Source organism: Ciconia boyciana, chromosome 5, assembly GCF_034638445.1.
Source record: "Ciconia boyciana chromosome 5, ASM3463844v1, whole genome shotgun sequence".
In the NCBI taxonomy this organism is placed as follows: domain Eukaryota; kingdom Metazoa; phylum Chordata; class Aves; order Ciconiiformes; family Ciconiidae; genus Ciconia; species Ciconia boyciana.
Genome location: NC_132938.1, coordinates 83,104,758 through 83,124,288, shown reverse-complemented (window position 1 = coordinate 83,124,288; position 19,531 = coordinate 83,104,758). Strand labels below are relative to the sequence as shown.

The 19,531-nt window shown below is 45.9% G+C and overlaps 1 protein-coding gene across 4 annotated transcripts in view; it reads left to right on the top strand.

Annotated features, from left to right (window-relative positions):
* SHROOM3 (shroom family member 3) overlaps positions 1 to 14,294 on the top strand; it is a 52,142-nt gene extending 37,848 nt beyond the window's left edge. For 2 of the 4 annotated variants that reach the window (XM_072861170.1, XM_072861168.1), the window contains exons 5-10: positions 1,167 to 1,243; positions 4,772 to 5,689; positions 6,782 to 7,297; positions 8,146 to 8,296; positions 12,386 to 12,658; positions 13,315 to 14,294. In XM_072861170.1, the coding sequence (XP_072717271.1) occupies positions 1,167 to 1,243; positions 4,772 to 5,689; positions 6,782 to 7,297; positions 8,146 to 8,296; positions 12,386 to 12,658; positions 13,315 to 13,674 (2,295 nt within the window). In that variant the 3' untranslated portion in view covers positions 13,675 to 14,294. Of the gene's footprint in view, positions 1 to 1,166; positions 1,244 to 4,771; positions 5,690 to 6,778; positions 7,298 to 8,145; positions 8,297 to 12,385; positions 12,659 to 13,314 lie in introns of all 4 variants that reach the window. The other 2 variants (XM_072861169.1, XM_072861166.1) reach the window with 1 other exon arrangement.
* The last annotated feature ends 5,237 nt before the right edge of the window (positions 14,295 to 19,531 follow it).

Here is a 19,531-nt window from a genome sequence, read left to right as displayed (position 1 = left end):
CCCACAGCTATAAAAGTGGGGGACAAAGCCAAAGCAACAGGGTGATTTTTTTAATTTTTTTTTTTTTTCCTGGCCTTTTCAGATTTTTTGTGGGAAACGTTTATTTCCAGTTTAGCAGCAGACCTCTCTGCCTCACTCTGTGTTTTTCAGGGCCTTGTGTACAGTGTCTGGTGTTCCTTTCAGGCTGCATATAAATCACGTTGCAATGTCACTGTAGGAATTTGTTTAAAGATATAAAGAAATTGATAACCATGTGGAATTATTAGCTCTCACTCTTTAGAACGCATTCTCAGCCTTCTTTCCTCTCTGCTTTTTTAGTCTGTCTCAGCTCGCATATCTCCCAGCTCCCGGACTCCTAAATCAAGATCCGTGCTTACCCTCCCTCTGCAGCAACACTGACCAAAAAAGCAAATTACTAAGGGTGTGGGGAAGGGGGGCACTGAAAGGCTGTCTGCTGGAAAGATCGTACGGGACAAAATACCAACCTCTTCAAAAGCACGCTTAGCATTTGCTTTCACGTCTCATAATAGTCTGGTGTCTATGGTGGGAGCTCTGGGGCAGAGAGAGTCACATTCACAAATGTATTTCAGCTGCAAAATTTCTCTGGTTTTAGATGACGTAAATACCTAAAGAGGAGGTAGTTCCCGCGCTTTGGTTTTCAAAAGAACCAATTGCCATATTTTGTGATGGTTTTCAGCACCTCTGCCTGTGGCTGGAGTTTGCAACCTTTGTGGCATTCAGCATCTCTGCAGCCTTTCAGTCCTGTTTTGGCACTGGGCTTGGGCACAGATTGTTCACTGTTTAGCTTCACCGGTTAAGGCTGCTTCAGTGATGTCTCAGCTTCTTGCTTGCATGTAAAACAGAGGTGAACACCCAGGTCCCACTGACACCGTTGAGCATGTGTTTAGAAGAGGCAAGGACTTGCTGAGTGGTTTTAAAAAAACATTTCTCTGAATAAGTCTGCCTGTCAGTCCACAATCCATTCTGAAAAAGGCAGACAGGTCCTCTAAGCAGGAGTAGGGTGCTGGAGGGTGGTACGCCACGCTAGAGTTTTCCTCCCATGCGTATATGGCACATGCTGTGCTCTTCTTCTTACTAGGAAGCATCAGTGTTTTCTTATTTTGTTTTGCTTTCTGCTCGCTGCTAATACTGTCTTTGCACTCCAGGATCTGCTGAGAAGGGAAAGCAGTGAATTTGGCCCCATGGTGAGAGATCCTTTCTACGTGGTCAGTGCAGGAGCCAGGTAGGTATATGTTAATGTCCCCTTTGTCACTGCAGGATCAGCTCTTGCCGTCCTGCTGCCAGCAGCAGTTGTCATGCATTGTCTATGTAAACGGATGGATCGTGACAAACTAGAGAAAACATCTGCATGGACACAGTTCTGGGTGTGCTGTGCCCAGCAGAGTTAGGAGGAGTAAGTTGCTGTGAGCTTTTTTTTCACTATAGACATTAATTCACTATCAAGTCCTCCTCGTGTCACCTTGGAGCATGTTCCTGCAGCGAATTTCCAATTACGTACCTTCCAAAATGTGTTTGATCTGCTGTTAGAACTCACATCCAGATGCTATCATAACTGAAGGATTCTAAAGGAAAAAATACCTTGATGTTCCATTCTGTCTGGTTTTCCCCAGCCCAGGGTGCTGCCTCCCCAAAAGCAAGTGAACATTTGCATGGACTAAACCCAGATTTCATTTATCTTGCTGAATCAGGAGCTTGCATTTGGGCTGCTTTCCTTTGTGCAGACAGGATATTTTCCTCAGCAACAGGGGAGAGAGAAATGTTTTTAAGAATAGAAAAGTGTAATCATAAAACTAATAATATTAGGACTTCTATAACTATCCACTTAGCAGTGGATTGTTTTGAAGTTAACTAGATCTGAAGTTGATCTTGCTGTATTTACATTTAAATAATAAATAGATGCTTGCCATAAGCTCTGAGTGCCCAAATAGCTAACTCATATTACAGTAAAAACCATCAAGAGAGACTAAAAGAATTATTCACAAAGGAGCTCTGTTTCTCACAAACTTGCAGTAAATGTCATCCCACTCTGTTGTCACAGCGGGAGTTAACACTGCTGTCTCCAAAGGTTTCACCATGCAGCTCTGGGTCAGGGAGCCACAGCTAGAACTAGAGGAAGGCTCCTAGTCTAGCTGGATCTTACTTCTGACTGGCTGGCCATTTTTGTGCCTAAGAAGACATACATGTTGTGTTAGAGGGACTCAGTCTGCCTTCAGGCACACATCCTTTTATGATTATTTAAAACACACCCATTTACTTTGATTTGGAATAACTTTTTCCATTTTTTTCCCCTAAGAGAACAATACAGCTGGTTTAGTTCATCCCGCCTCCCCCTTTCTTCTAGAGATGGCATTTCATCATTCTTCTCAATAACTACTTGCTGCTTCCTTTTTTATTCCCCCCAACCTATTTTCCAAGTAACGGGATTGAACACCCAGACTGAAAACAAGTTTATTGGGGCATGAAATATAGGTTTCTTATTTTTGTGCTTCACTGCACAAAGATTATTGGTATTAACGTAACAGTTTTATGATGTTTCTGCTGTGTAGGCATCCTGCATGCTCTGCAAGCATGTTTCTTCTGGGACATGTGAGGTTGCTTTCCTTTCTTGATCAGAATTGGATTTCCCAAAAGATAGAATGAAATGATGGGAGAAGACAGGAAAAAGCCCTTGGCTCTGAGGACACAGGGTCTCGCTAAACAGGCTGCAGATCACTCCCTACGAGCCGCAGCTGCTGAGTGATTTTTCTTATGTTACTGCACCTGAAATGACTTGAAAGAGAATGGGCATGAGTTTTGGAAGCCAGAGGGCTCTGATGACACACTGCTGAAGCCAGTAGAAGTTTTACATTTAACTCTCAGTGCAAACAAGATCTGAATCCTCTGCAGACTGAAAGGGACAGGTAGACCAGGACCTTACCCAAGTGCCAATGATTCACAGAAGGAGTTGCACTATTAGGATACTGTTGAACATTCCCCTGCCCCAGTGTGCGTGAGTATTTCACAGTCTGGGTCATATGGGGTTATTGTAGCATCTTTAATCCATCCCTTAAGAGATGCAGTCTTTGTCTGTCCTATGATTGTCAGCCTAAAATAGCTGGTTTTCTAGCCAGTCCTGTCACATCTAACCATCACCATCCTATCGCTGTCTGCAGTGTACTCCATGCACGGGCCCTTCAGGGAAGACAATAGCAGGCAGTAGGAATTATGCTTCTAGGTTTCCTTGGAACACAGCTGCTTAATGCGCTGGAGAGGAGATGGGACCATCCTGACCACCTCCCTTGCTCAAGGACAAAAACTGCCAAATGGTGAAGTTATGGAAACCCTGGTCAGCAATCTCTTGGTCCAGTCACATGTGTTCTGTGACTTACGCTCCGTGCTCTTACGCTACTCCCCAGGTGTCATACAATAGCTGTCTCATCAGCGCTGTTGGGAACAGTTGTTGCTCCACCAGTTTTAGAATCCACAATTGCTTCCACAGTAGGAGAGATCTTTCAATTAGAGAATTACCATCTGGCGTTTCTGACAAACACTGAGCATCTGAAAAGAATACACATTGCTACTGTCCAGGAACCACAGACAATACCAAGAGCAGTCTGTCTGGGAAGTTTCCCCACCCCCAGGCAAAGGCTGCCAAATTCTATTCTCAGTTACACCAGAATAAAGCTGGTACGACCCATGGCTTTGGCAGAGTTATTCTTAATTTGTACCAGTACATCTGAGAGCAAATTTGGGGCCCAAGTCTCAGGCATCACAGATTGGCAGTGTTGGATTATTTGAACAATGCATCTCAATAACAGAAAATATACTGGCAGTAGAGCTTTATTGTATTTTATTGTTTTACAATATGGCCTCATGTTTTTAGGCCATCCTCTCTTGCATCTGCTAGCGCTATTATTACTACTTATTTTGTTTTCCAGCTAAATAGCCGTACGGGCAAGTAGGTTTGGCTATGTATTCTGAACAGGATCTTCACTTCAAAGGCTCAGCACTGTTTCCCAGACTCACATGAGAACATCTTAAAAGACCTGGAAGGAATAATTTAATCTGCTGGCTTTGCAGCCTTAACATCCGTTTGCAGTTGAAGTGTATTGGCTTTGGTTTTTGTAACACCTGCCTATCTGAGAGGAGCTCTTTTTTTCTAATAGGATTCCAAGGTTGTAAGAGCTTTTTTTAATTTTTCTCTGCAGTCAAAATAGTGCATTTTTTGGCCTCACTTTGTTCTCGGAGACAGCTGAATCATTTCAATGGCACCTTTCCAAAAGGAGCAGATCATGTTGTGGGAATTTTTGGCCCATAAAGCTGAAATTCTTAACTTTATCAGATATTGAGAATGGAGTTTGATGGTAGATAATGTCAAGTAGTCTTTCTTACAGCAGTCGCTACTAGTCCCATCAGTAACAAACAAAATTCAAAGCAAAGCTAGACGGGAAGCCAGGCACTTAGGTTTTCCTAAAATTTTTTCTATTGCTATGATGCTTGCTACATGTGTACACATGCGTGTGTGATCTAGCACACACTGAAAATGAAGGGAGGTGGTGAGTGGGAATGGATCTGGCTCTGTGTCCCTAGCATTAGTAGACTGGATTTTCCTACCAGTTTCAAAGCACAACTGCACCTCACCTACATCAGCAGGCACTGATCCAGGCCTCTGATATGGTTGCATAATTTGCTCATTAAGGAGGTGCACAATAGCTTTTCTTGCTCATTGATTAATTATTAATCTTATCATGGTCTGTCTTTTGGTTTTTAGGTCTTTCAGCAAGAAAGAAAGAAGCCACTCAGAAAAAATGGCATTCACAAGTTATTATCCCCATCCTCACCACAGCAGCGAGGTTGTCACCAGGTCCGCCACACTGACTGAGAACCACAAGCTCTCGGAACTTTCCAGGCCAGATAGCAGGACTTCTGCATTTGTCCCATCCCCAACAGAGGCAAGGAGTCACTATCCTGAGCAAAAGCAAGGCTTTAAACCCTTGTTCCTTAACCTTACTCCTTCTGGATCTGGCCAGTCCTCCCTTAATACGCCCACCCAGACTCCCTCAGACTTCCAGAGCGCGGGTGATGGCCAGGCTCTGAGACAGCACCATGCCAAACGAGATGCTGTTCCCCCTGAGGGCAACAGTAATGTTCAGTCTCTGGATGCTGTCCAGGATGGATCCCCCGAGACTCCCACGGAAGAAATGCAGTGGAGAAGGAAAGCCGGGCTGCTTCACAGATCCCTCCCACCCAAAGCGGTGCGGGCTCATTTGGTCAAAGGCAACAGCTACCCAAGGGCTATGGTGTCTCCGCCAGCGGCTGGGCCAAAGTTCTCCCAGAGGGGGCAGTCCCTGCCGACACAGAGCAGCGCTTCTTCTGACCCAGAGACTCCTTCTCCCCAGGGGACAACCCATCTGCGGATCTCGGAGTCGGGCCTGCAGCTCACGCCCCCACCATTGCTGCAGGACGATGAAGACGACGAGGTGTTTGTCATGCCTTCCCAGCCCGGTGTCGTTGCTCCACCCTTCTTACCCCCACTGCCACCCCATCCTCATCCTGCTCCTGAGCTGAGCTCTTGCACTTCTGCAAATGGCACGGAGGAATTCCCACCTCCTCCCCCACCGGCAGTGCTTCAGGGGAATGGGGCAGCTGGAGACAAATCCACCAGGCTCACAGAGGAGGCCAAAGTGAGGTAAGGGAGGGCTGTAACGCGGCATCTCAGGCGTTGTAGGGCCATATACAGTAAGATATGCGGGGCTCCAGACAAATGTGACTGACCTCTGTAGCTCTGCGTGCGCGACGACCCACCCACAGCTGCTAGCTGAGCGGGATGGTTGCAGAGGAGTGCGCACGTTACGAGGGGAGAGGGACAGATAGACAAACTCACTGCCACTAGGCTTTGCTGGCTGCCAAGAGCGTTGCCAAACGATGTGGCCAGGGCAGGGCACAAAGCAAGAACGCAAAAAGCTCTACGGCCCATCAGCAGATGCACTGACAGGTGCTTAGTAAGGAAGGCAAAGAGGGTTATGGGTGAGAAACTATCCTGGTCTCGTACTCCCTGCAGTTACCGTATGGATGTCAGTGGTGTTGCTTCTTACTCCAGCATGAAGAGTTAAAATGGCTGCTGACTCCTTCCAGTTACTGGTTTTTGAGAGAGAGCTATGAAAATCCATGACAGCTTTTCCAAACAGTTAGAGTTTCCCAGAATACATTTTAGACCTGGCACAAAATAATGCTGTTATGAAACAGTGACCATCTGCCAAGAAGTGGCAACACAAATATGTCACAGTAACACTGTATAGTGAATTTTTCCTGAAGGATAGGACTTTGGGCTAGGTGCCCAGCTGATTTAACTCAGCACAGCTTCCCTCGCTCCCAAGGAGCTGTTCTGATTTCCATCCGGGAAGAATCTGGCCGGGGCTGTGGTAGTGATTGGCTTTTCCAACATGAAAAGAACAAACGAGTATAGGCTGCTCAGGATGGTACTCCCAGGTGGTGAGACTCAATGTCCCCAGCCTGTGAGCAGAAAACAAACTGGTTTGTCACTCACTAGTTCCTCCTGTGTTGGAATGATGAAATAGCAGTGTCCAGGTTGGGGGGACAATATGCTTCTGGTGCCAGTAGCTTCATACTGTGGGCCTTTCTGTGTTGAAGTGAGAAGTAAGAGACAAAAACAAGGGAGAGAGAAGGACAACTTACTTGTCTTAGGCCTTCACCATGTGTTCACAACGCTCCTGTGTGGTAAGTTTATCGTCATCTCACAGAATTTTTCTGTCCATAGCAGCTTCAAAAGCTTTCCCAAAGCCCTGGCCGAGAGGGAGATAACAGGGTTGGGCACCAGTATCGGTGAAAATAATCGGCCCCTCTCGCCACCTGCATCAAAGAGGACTAGCTCTCCATCTGCTGTGGATAAGCAGCACCAGTTACCTGCTCCTTCTGAAGGGCCTCAAAGCACTGATAGACAGCCCATAGCTCAACCTGAAGGCAACCACAGAGAGCCAGCAGTCATCTCTGGAGAGTCAGAAAATGGCAACCTGGACTCCGGGACACTCAGCACAGCACCTCCAGTAAAGGCAAAGAAGAAGACCCCAGAGGATATTAAGTCAGAGGCTCTAGCAAAAGAAATTGTCCATAAAGACAAGACTCTGGCTGATATCTTGGATCCAGATTCCAAAATGAAGACGACCATGGACTTAATGGAAGGGCTTTTCCCCAGCGGAACCAGCTTGCTGAAGGAGAACAACATGAAAAGGAAGATGACGCAGAAGAAAGCTAGCAGGACAGTAGTCGCAGATGACCCGTAAGCACTTCTTGTTTGGGTTGCGGGCTAATGTTGCAGCAGAACTCGTGCCTGCTTGCTTTTAAGGACAAGCCTGTGCTGAATTTTTCTGCATCTGTATAAGTGGATGCTGGCAGAGCGTGAGTTTCTCAGTTCCCAGGTGTGAGGACTGGCAGGGCATTTCTGAATGCCCTTTCTTATGAGCTTGGCTGTATGTGTGGCCTTTGAGCTCACCTCTCTGGGCTGTGTAGAAAACGATGCTGAGCTTGGGCAGGAAATGAACCATCTCTGGAGATGTTATTTGATTTTGCTATCTTAACCTTTGTAATCTGAAGCAATTCAGTCCAAAGCACAGTAACAGAGATCTGAGAGTAAAATCAGGACCAAAACAGTGATGGGCAGAAAGATAGTAAGAGGCCAAATTTTGGGAGGAGAGATGTCGACGCCTCCTTATTACAGGGGGATGCAAAGATCAGCGCAAGTCCTCCAGTGTGGTTTTTTTAAGATAGAGACTCCCAAGTGACAGCTGGAGAACCATATAGAAATAAGTTGTAATGTATCGTGCCAGGTAAGATGGTCAGTCTAGTCATCACCAGCTGAGCTGTGCTGATTTACCTTCAGCAAGGGCCTGATCCTGTATAGCATTGTTAACCAGTCAACATTTGAACAGAGCAGCTGCACTGCTCTCCACAGGGGAGAGATATGAAAGCAGCTGACACGCACCCTCTGATGGCAGGAATCGGCCATTTCCTTTGTGGTTAATAACATTGGGAAGGTACCAAAGAGAGAGTGCTGGAAAACCACGGATCTAGGCATGGGAACAACTCAGGCTCAGACTGAACTCCTCCTTTTTCTGCCCTGTGGTGTAGGAGAGAAGAAAAGGAAGCTCCTGTAACCCTGGTCACCTGTCCTGCTTATTACAACGTTTCAGCACCCAAAGCAGAATTGCTGAATAAAATCAAGGACTTGCCTGAAGAAGAAGGTGAGGAAGAGGAGCTGCTGGACATCAATGAGAAGAAGGTAAATTCAGCGCACGCCACCATTTGCTGGTTACATTCCTGAAATAATAAGAAGCCCCAAAGTAAAGTGCATTTCTATTTGATGTCAGCTTTTGGCAGTCCCAAGTTGCATGGGGGCTGGGCGCATTTAGGCCACCTGTGAAGCTTCATTAGGGTGACCCAGATTGAACGAAGAGAGCTAATCTGAGTACTCACTGCAAATTTGAGTACACATTTTGCACAGCCCTGAAGCAGGCCTCTATTACGCCAAACGCTGAGCCTACAGGTTGTAAGAGGCAGTCCCTGTCCTGTAGCAAGGAAGGAAAAGGGAGAGGTGAAGTGACTTGAGCAAGGACAGCTCGGGTTAGAAACAGGAACAGAGTCCAGCTAGTGACTGCACTGTCTGAGTGCATGAGGTTTCGCCCTAGGGTTTTCCTCTTCAGTGAAGCCAAATTACCCATTTTACCTGCTGTCTGCACTCCCTGCCTCCAAAGAAACATTGCTTTCTCTTTTTCCCCCACGCTTCATTGTTTCACTGACCCGCTGAAAGCCATGTGCACCTCAGCAGCTCAGTCAGTGCAACCTCGATGTGATGACTTGGGTGGGAGGAGAGCAGGGCAGGAGAGGAGGAAACATTTTCCTCTCTTATTGTGGCTACATTTCACTGAGGAATGGCCCCTGCAGTTCTTGCTGTAGGCTTGGATGCTCTGTCTTCCTGGGCTTTTGCAGGGCCTTCTAATTTGTCCCTGTGGTTGTCTCGCATTGGTTACCTGCTAATTACAGACATGTTGCGAAGCTCACAAATCACAGACAGGTACTTGCCTGTCTGTGCCTCCCTTCACACACCTACTACCTTCGTGTCAAAAGCAGCTGTGCCTGCCTGCCTGTAAACTTAAAACATCCTGCATCACACTGAACAGAGTAGCGCAGCCCATATCTCGTGCTGTTTGTATAACAGCAGAGTTGAAACATCCGGAAGGATACAAATATTTGTGCAAGTCCCATATGCTGTAAATATAGTACTTTAATTCTTCCTGCACTGAAATCAGGCATGGATTTAAAGAAAGGCTCCCAAGCTCAGCCTCTCTGCCAAAGTGCAGAGAATCCATGTGTCTCTAGCACAACTCCACGTTTTCTCCCTGGGTCCTCATACCCATGCCAAGGGTAAAAAAGCAGAGAGAAGACGTGAGGCTGAGTGGTGTTCGCTAGTATGCAATTTGTCCTGCAGTCCTGACTTGGAGAGCTCACCTCTCTTTTTCATATTGCCTTACTGTTTCTGTTCTCAGCTTTTCTCTGCTAAGCAAAATCTGCTCTCTACCAGGCTTTAATACAATGACAGCTAGAATGGGACCTCCACCGAAGTGCTCTGTAACACAAATTATGAGTACTGAGTAGATTAGCCCTATCTTGTGGAGCATTTGAGGTGCAGGTAGGACCCTGTCAAGTCTTTAGGAGCTGTCATACCATGCCACTGGAATGGGTTAGAGACAGTCACCTATGCCTGCCATCTCTTATTTCTGTGGTCCTACCCGGATTCTGGGTAGCAAGATAGATCATGCATGTGTTGCTAATCAAAAGCATTTGCCTAAGGCCTTTGTCTGCTGCCCTAATTATCTGACCCAAGCTATTGGTTGTAAAGCACCCAGCTTCAAAGTTAAACGCAACCCCTGCCACGTCTGTAGCACTCGATCAATTCTCGAGGTGCTGTTCGCTTCAGAACCGGCTGCCTGCTTATACCAACATGAAAGGTAGGGAGTGATTAAACAAGACAAGGGTGCTGCTCCAAGGAGTCGGTGGACATGCGGCAAGCATCTGACAGGCTTGCAAGTAGATGTCCTGCCATGGAGGACAAGTCCCAGGCCTCAAAGGTTACATTTGCATGGAAAACAGAAATGGATGGGAGTGATTAAGCCCAGACAGCAAGATCTGCCTGGCATGTTTGTTCATGGTTTGTGTGAAATAACATTTGCATAGGCATTATCTGAGAAGGCAGCTACTCTGAGAGGTCATTTGGATAAACCAAGCTCATTTCCATTGTAAGTATGCAAAGAAGCTATATTGGTTGGCATTTGAGACTGCAGGATAGTCACTGATTAATGAACACAAAGCAAGTATTTCACAGTCCCTGTCCAGCTCCCATGCCTTCAGAACAAAGGTACGTCACTCCCAGCAGTCCCGTAGTCTCCTGCTACGGTTGGAGGGCAGGTCTGCACCTTGCGCAAAGCTCCCAGAGCAGGGAGGAACAACTGCCAGTTCTGAGCAGCTCGGTCCTCCTGAAAACCCGTCAAAGTTAATGCTGGACTTTGTGTCCAGCCCGTAGACTCCTGCTATAGAGTTTTCCCCCCGGCATCATAATCACTGAAAACGGATCCCTTCTTTTGCTCCTCAGGATTCGGTCCAACAGTCAACTGATAAGGACCTCGGATCTTTCTTTTGAAGGTGGTGTTAGCATCACCAGGCACAGGGAAGGGCAAGTGTTGCTTCTTGTCTCTGGATGCTACCTGTCCTACTGAGAGGAAAAGCCAAGTAAAGGAGTTTTGGTTGTCCCTTATGTTAGCAGGTGGGATTTAGTACCACCTTTGCTCTCCAGTCCCCCTGAACTACACTGCTAACAGCGTGACTTGTCAGTCATTCCAGCATAAGCCTGGTAGCTGACGTTTGCTTTAAGAGAATATTACTCGCATTTTATTCAGTCTTTGCATATATGGGGAAGCTGACAGTGGACTGTAGTGCAGCCACAAAACCATGCGCTCCAGAGGATGCACGCAAAGTGTACCATCTAGCGGTGTCTGCCTAAGCAGCCTTGGTAACTTCCCGGCTGTGAAAGCAGCCTTTTAAACCCCACTCTGACAGGCCACCCCTGGGGATAAGGGCCAATTCAGAGCAACCCCCAGCCTGACCTGGGTTTGAAGATCCTTTCTCCTTTGAAGTAGACCGCCTTCCTACTTGAAATTACTGTCAGTTTTGATGGAAAGAAGCCTGTGTTAGTAAACTTTGAGAGAATATTTTCGGGCAACCTTGTGATTTACTTCTATTTCATCCTGCAGTGTTGGTATGCAGAGTAGATTAACATACATATAATGGTGCCTCAGCAGTGCATAAACTGAAGAGACTGGAAATACCCAACCCTTGTATGAAGAGCTTTTCCTGCTCTCTGTGCTCTCAGTTCTGAGGAAATGGAAGCAAGAATTGCAAGCCCCAGGCCATAGACTTCTGCTTTTGCATACGTCTTTCCCCTAAATCCTAACAGAGATTAGGATCCCCAGCACATGTGCAGCACTGCTGTTTTTGGAGTAACTGAACCCTGGGGGCCTCCTTTTCTTCAGCAGTGAAACAGTTGCCAGCATTTTCACAAAATGGGCGTGTGCTCTCCATGTCTTTGCTCAGTCGCTAAGTAAATTTAGAGCATCTTTGGTGTAAATGCTTGCTTGATGCCTCTCTGTATGAGGCAGTGCCTGCACAGGCAGGGACTTTTGGTCACGGCTGAATTTGAGGCTTGCACCTCAACACTAAGGCAGCTGAGTAAGGAGCAGTCAGTAGTTTCACGGTACTATAGGAGGGGGAAGTACGTAGCAATTCCTTCTGTCTTGCTAAGCCATATGTAACTAGTAAGTGTCAGCTCAGCCTCCCATCATGCCATTGATACAGCTTAAATTCATTTTTCTGCCAGTTGTTTTGTACAGTTCTGGGTTATACAGTATATAAAATATAACATCCAAACAAGAAATCTCAGGCTGGGCCAGGGAGTAGAGAATATGCAGGAGATGTGGCTGTAGCTCTTTTCACTTGGAGACTTTAAAAAGCTTACATCTTGCAGATGTAGGTAGCTGGGTATCAGAATATGGTCACCAAATCGGATGTCTCTTTTATAAATGTTCGTTGATGGCAGAACAATTATATCTTCATGTAATCTGACTGGGTATTCAGATTATCACCTAGATGTGGAATTTCAGAGTTTTCTCTGTTTCCTCCTTAATGTCTTCCCTGTCAGCTGTTGCTGACTTGACCCTGCTCCTCTGGAACTGTAGCCGTATCTTCTTGTTGTCGTCACCCATATGACCAGGGTGATCACGGCAATGACCGATGTGGCAATGTGTTTCCCTTCTGACAGGCTGAGCTCATCGGGAGCTTGACCCACAAACTGGAAATCCTGAAGGAAGCCAAGGAAGGCCTGCTTGCAGACATTAAGATGAATAATGCTCTTGGAGAGGAGGTGGAGCTGTTGATCAGCAAGCTATGCAAACCTAACGAGTTTGACAAGTACAAGATGTTCATTGGCGATTTGGATAAGGTGGTGAACCTCTTGCTCTCCCTCTCGGGACGCCTGGCCCGCGTAGAGAATGTTCTGAGTAGTCTAGGGGAAAATGCCAACAGTGAAGAGCGGGTATGTATCTGCACAACCATAGCGTCTTGGTCTTTTTTGGGATGCGGGGCAGCACCAGTCACAAGAACGTGCTTGTATAAGCAAGCTAGGACCTCCAAAGGCCCACAGGAAGGCAGGTGTCTTAGTGCTTATGTATAAGCAGTAGCAAACGTGGTTCTGTCCCTGGGAATCTTGGTCCCGGTTTGTTTAAATGTCTCGGATCCTGCAGCTTTTGTCTTGAAACAGAATGGCCATGTTTGGGACAGCATGTCTGTGACCCACGGTTGGAGGAAAGGCTGTATGGTGTTGTGCGTCGTGGAACAACCCACTGCCTTTTGCCTCAGTTGAAGCCACTTTTTAACATTCTTTGGGTGGTTGTAAGAGACAAAGCCAGATATTCCTGGTAGTTGTTGCTTTCAAGCCAGCTTTACTGACTTTCTTGGAGCACTTTCTGCCCCACATTGACTAGAACATTCGGAGTCTGACTCAGTGGGATTCACATTCAGTCCACAATGAGGAGTTCATCCTCCACCCCTGGGCTTTTGACTGTGTGTCTGGGAGCTTAGCAGCCATCCCGCCTCCCCCAGAGGTGGCAAACGTGGTGTCGGGGGGAAGGAGAGGGGGGATCAGTGAGTTTGGTGCTGCTGATACTGAAGCACTCTCTCTGGTGTGTGCAGAGTTCGCTGAATGAAAAGAGGAAACTGCTGGCTGGCCAGCATGAAGATGCCCGGGAACTGAAGGAAAACCTTGACCGTCGAGAACGGGTGGTCTTGGAGATCCTGGGCAACTACCTCTCTGAAGAACAGCTCCAGGACTACCAGCACTTTGTAAAGATGAAGTCCGCGCTCCTCATAGAGCAGCGAGAGCTAGACGATAAAATCAAACTGGGTCAGGAACAGCTCAAGTGCCTGATGGAAAGCCTCCCCACAGACTTCACGCCCAGGGATGCAACAGCAGCAGCTGCCCTAGCTGCAGCACTTGCTACCTCTGCCGGGGTCAGTGGTAAAACACCTCCAGCGGTCTCTTCCTCACTCTAACCTTTCCCAGGTGGACCTGGGATACAGTCCTCCTGCTCAAGTCTATTTAATCCAAGTACTTGGCAGATGAAAGACAATGAACAGAGACAGGTTTAAAACAAGATTTTAATGAAGGAAAAAAATAGCAATAATAAAGGTTTTATTTTCCTTTCCTTCCACCTCTGCTTCCTGGAAACTTAAATCAATGTGGAGGGAAAATTCCTCCTGCCAGAGATGAGGAAGAGTCTCACGGGAATTAAACCCATTACCTTTAATAAAAAACTTGACCTCCTCTCTTCCCTCCCTTTCCTGCCTACCTGGCACCTCATTAAATAATGAAGGATCTAAAAGAATGAAGCCTTAAATATAAAACCAACCCATTCTACTGAACATTATTGATATTTATATTTTTTAAAGAACAAGACAGAACGTGTAAGTTTTTGTACATACTCTAATCAGTTACTTGATTCTACTTTGTTCTGTATGTAGAAAAGACATTTAATTTTGTATTTTGTGAAAACCTTAACAAAAAGAGGGAACCCCAAAGATAGTCATGCATTAGCTTGGAACATCTCTTCGCAGTTTTGTTGCTGTTGTTGTTGTTTTATAATATAATAAAGGGCTACCAGAAGAAGCTTCAACCTGTTTCAACACATGCTAAATATACCATTAAGTGGCCTTGTGAAGGAGATTTTGACCAGGAAAATACAATCTTTCCTCTTGTGATCCACTGATTCTGGAGTTTAAGCACACTTCTATGAGAACCTGCATCTCAGGAGTCCAAGTTAGCATGAAGTAACAACTCAGGTCTGGACTCACTGCAGGAGCATGGGGGAAGTCTGTCTTTGTTTTGAATAATCTAACTCGTGATCTATGTTACTGTTGCAGCCTGAATGCATTTCTGGGAGATGTGAGAGGGATCTCTAATGACATTATTTATAGGCCTGTTTGTGTGAAGGGATGATGTACACTAGGACTTTTTTCATACAGCAATACCTCATTTGTCTGAACCCACTTCATCAGAAATTATTTTACAAGCTAGAAGAGGCATTAACTTGAAATCCGATATTCTCTTCCTACCCACAGAAATCATCCACGTGGAATGATAATGTTGTGCACCCTGGTTAGATAGACAAGCGCCTACCATAAAGACTATTGGGTTATTTTCTACTCAGGGCAACCTGGAGTAACTAAATTTGCCTGATTTATTGAACTTTACCGTATCGACTTACCAAGTGCTGGAGGATTGCTGCCAGTTTGCAGTCAGCAAAGCAGATTGGGGCAGATTCCCTTTTTCTGTATGTAATGTGCTTTCCTCTCTAATGAGCTGCATCGCCATTTAAATGAAATGGCTAGAAGCTGCATGAACAGATTACCACCGTGGCTGATGAGCCAGATTTGGGTCATCTCTCTTCTAATCTTGCAGAGATTTCCTCCTGCAGCAGCGATTCAAGCTTCCCTTTCTCCAGGGTGTTGCATTGTTCATCCCCTCCTATCTTGCCACCAGGACCAGAGCACAGATTTTAGTCACGTAGTTTTTAAGTCCATTTGTTTTCAATTTCAACTCTAGCATGTGACTGAGAACAACAACATTCATTGCTTTCAGTGCTGGTTTTAAAGCCCCCTTTTTTTTTTAATAGCTCACATCATAGCTCTTCCACAGGCAGCTTGGCAGACTAAAGAAAATGCCAATGCCCTTCTGTCATATCAAGCATCCATTCTCCAATACCCAAAAGAAAATCTACCTGGTTTTGCAATGCATTTTGAAGCAGCAAGCCAATTACTTGTGATGACAGCAAACATACCCTTTTCATTACTTCTGAGCTTGAATGCTGTTCAGGCTCATACAGCATTTCATGCAAACCCTAAGCAGGGGAACTGATTTTTTTGCCTTAATAGCTGAATCAAAAACAAACTTGGAAGGAAAAGTATTTTTGGGGTCACTCAAAAATAATTATTTGTTTGAGTGGAGTTTCAGGAAAACAGTGGGGGGAGCTGTTTCAAGCCAATCAAAACATTTAATTTGTTCTAAAAAAAAATCGTACACAGTACTTCCATTTAGTTTATCATATTTAAAAGTGGTTTTCATTTAGATTTTTTTTTACAGCCACCCTTCCATCCTACGCTTACCAAAACAAATCAGAAAGACTTGGCAAATCTGGTGGGCTTTTGTGAACAGCTTGAGACCGGCTAACAGTGCATTTTCCATTTAGTAAGTTCTTTCCTGAGAAAGAAAGTCCTGCAGTCTACCCTCAGGCCAGGAAGAGCCTCCCATCCAAGCGGGGTCTGCCTGTTTGCTCCGGGAACCAGCACTGACTTCAGGGGGAGCCCCTTGGGCGGCGCACGCTGCGAGGTCCAGCCACCTTAGCCCGCATGGGATGCATGATTTGACGGCAATCGTTACTCTGCGTGCCGGCGATACGCTGCAAGTCAAGTGTTTCCAAGTGGTGGGCAGTCAGCCAGCCTTGTGGTGGTGATATATAAGGCTTTACTAAATAGTGTGTAAAACAGTTTATTTTGTCGGGTCCAGCTAAAAATTTTGACGTTAAGGGTTCATGGTGGTTTACAGGAAATTCAGATGTTTGGCATGGCTGTGTGGTCCAGCAAGTTTGGGGGTTGATGATGCAAGTCCTACATGTGCTCCCACTGTACACACAAGCATCAGCTAATGAGGCAAGTGATAGTTACTTAAATTTTTATAACAGCTTAGATCTTCAGGTGAAAAATGAGTTAAAGCACATATTTCTTTTGTAAGCACTGGTAAATTTATCATTAGGGAAACAGTCTTTGCACAACAATTGCTCCCCTAACTGCAAGTTTTGCTAAGTTCGGTAGAAGCACATCTTGACATGTTCTTAAAGGTAATTACCGAGCCAGTAGATTTACTTCTCAGTGCCTTTGCCAAAAATGGGAACCTATTCAGTGCTCCTTGTCCTACCTTGCTTTTCTCTTGAGTTTTTAAAACTAGAGTATAATGGAAACTCATTTCTCAGAGTGATGACATGATTTCGTGGGACAGGAATACCATGGACAGAATTTTACATTTACTGTCTAGTCCTTGTAAACTTACAGAAGCAAATCTGAATTTTGGGTCTGGCTACATGAGATTTTTAGATCTGAACCTGTAGTTATGTGGCTGCAGTGGAGAAAACTAGTAAGCGAGATAGATAGAGCCAGCATGATTTGCATTGCTACCCCTTCCCCAAAATGCAGTGTCTTGTGCATCCCAGAGCCGAGGTATTTACCCTTGCAACTGCAGCAGGGGCTAAACATCACAGCATGTTAAAAACAAATAATTCAAAACACATCTTGCAACAAACAGTGGTTCTTAACTGATGAGCATTTTTTGCTAAAAATAAGCACTGTTTTTATAATTGAAACATCTCTTTGGGATACTGTAATAGAATACCCTACCTCCCACCCTGCCGCGGGGGCAGCGGCACTGGCTGAGTTTGCCAGCCAGCCTGCGTGGCCTCCCTCTGTAGGTGACAGTGGATGAGAAGTCAGTTCAGAGTACCTGAGTCAAGCGCCTTCTCCAAAGCAGTCTCCGGAGAAGTCCATCTACTGTCGAAGGATCCTGCGGCAGCTACTGGCCCCGTTCAGCTGGCTACAGTCGCTGCCTAGCACAGGGGGAAGCGCGCAGTCTCACTTCACTAGCTGGAGGAAAAATCCTAGGTAAGGACAAAGCAGCTACACTTTTGACGTACGTTGCCAGTTCAAAGTAAAAGCTAGTTTTACAAAAGCAGCGGCGTGCGCCTCATTGCCTGTTACATTACATTATGTTTGCACATTACAGTTAGGAACATAGCATGTTTCCTGAGTCAGCATTCCTTAAATTATTATCTTCAATTTCCAGCCAGTTTCTGACAGACCTGTCAGGAAAAGGACAGATATAAATCATCGTTCCACAGCCTCCTGCTCAGGCTGTAGCCTTGGCTCTAGAGACCTGGGGTGCACTTTTCCTGGGCTTTGAAAGCAATCAAACTGCATTGCTGTCGTAGCACCCAGACCCAGGACGGGGGAACAGAAAAAGATGGAGGCATGCACTTGTACCGTGTTGCTGTCTGTTGCACAGGATATCGAAGCAGGTCTTTTAAACCTAGCTTTCAGTACGTCCTCACATGCTTTTGGCAACATGCTGTGCCTACAGTCTGCTCTGCCGTGCTGTGCCATGTGATATAAGCACCGTGAAAATCTAGTCATCCGACTTACTTAGAATTTGCCTTTTTTTATCAGAGCCCTTGGGCAATTGATGGTCACAAGGAATTCACATCAGATGCTTTCCTCAAGACTAAATCTAGTAAAGAGTGTTTCCATGCTAGGGTCTCTTGGTTGTAAGTTTATATGCAAGATCTTTTGTGAAGGTTACCTATAAAATCGGTCAAACACAGTGCACCAAAACAGTTTATGCATCAGGCCTGATCCATCATCTCTACAACTCAGCCACTGTCATGATCGTTTAGACTGGTAATTAAGAGAAGCAAGCAAACCAAACTGGCTAGCGTTTCGTACTCACTCCACACAAATCCTGAATAGTAACATGAGCAGTGACTTGTCATTTGCAAAATGGGAAACAGAGCGAGCTTTTCATACGCGAGCCCATGCTTTAAATTGGTATGAGCAAACTAAGGGCATCTCTAGAGACCCGATCCCCAGGTTTCTCCATGCCTTACTCAACCATCCATCAAGCCAGTGTTTACATCTGGGCTTGATTGATTCACCTAAGAGCCTTTTCTTCCTTTATATCCCCTCCAGAGGGAATGTATGCTGACGGTGGCACGGCGTTATGGTTTGCCTGTGTTCCTACAGGAGCGTTGCTCGTGCCTCTGCACGTAAACTAAGTGTCGTACACCTCTCGTGTATTACAGGGTTTTTCTAGCAATGTGTTACTGAACAAAGATCGTTTGTGTTGTGCAAGGGGATGTACTTATGTGGCCAGAGTGGTCTCAGTCTAGGAGATGGTCCTTTCCTGCCTGGTTTGGCCAGACTCTACTGTCCCTCTTCAATACAAACTGCAGAAATAGGCTGAATTCAGGGTGTCGAGTAGTCCAGAGGGTGCTTGCCAGATGCTTATACGCATGCAGCTTATGCTGTTGCTTATGTGCATACAGTAACAACCTCTCCAGCTGTAGCTCTGGCTTCTGTGGAGGTTGCTGCATGTTAGTGCTAAAAACCCTTGCAAAAATCTGCTTTCTCGTTGCCCATTGCAAGATGGCAGGGAGCTGGAGCCGGACAGGCTCAGCACCCTCAGCTGGGCTTGTGGGGGATGTCAGCATGGTTCTGCCTGGAGTAGGATTTGGGATTAGGAAAAAGGGTTCATTTTCCACTACATTGTAAAGAAAACATGGTACATGTGAGCCAGGCAGCTTTTTCCTCTGTGATTTGCAGCTTGAGACCATGTCTTTCTGCTAGGGTTGCTCTGTGAGCGGACAGCCTTCAAATGGAACAAGAGAAGCCAGCAGTACTTCTTTCATTCATGTTCTTTTTAGCACTAAATGAATTTTTAGGACTGAAGTGCAAAAAAAACCAACCCAAAACACATAATTCAGCTGGGGAGAATAAGAGCTGGTGAAAGTGTGACCAAATACTGACAAAATGGCTTACGAGGGACCAGCTTTTGCACAGCTTGTTGTGCCACAGGTGTTTTGCTGAGCTAAAATAAGATTGTGACTAAAAAAAGGATCCGGGCAAGCTTAGAAAGGATGGCATTTGAAAATGAGAAGCCATCGCGGGAGGTTTTGGAGGAGAAAGTGGCTTTCTGCAGAAGTTTCTCTTGGCTCTCCAAACTGGTTTTGCAGCGGGCGCCATTTTACCTCATGAAGGAGCTGGGCGGGGCTGTGCCAACTGCCTGCAACCCCCTCACCATCTGTTGCTGCCG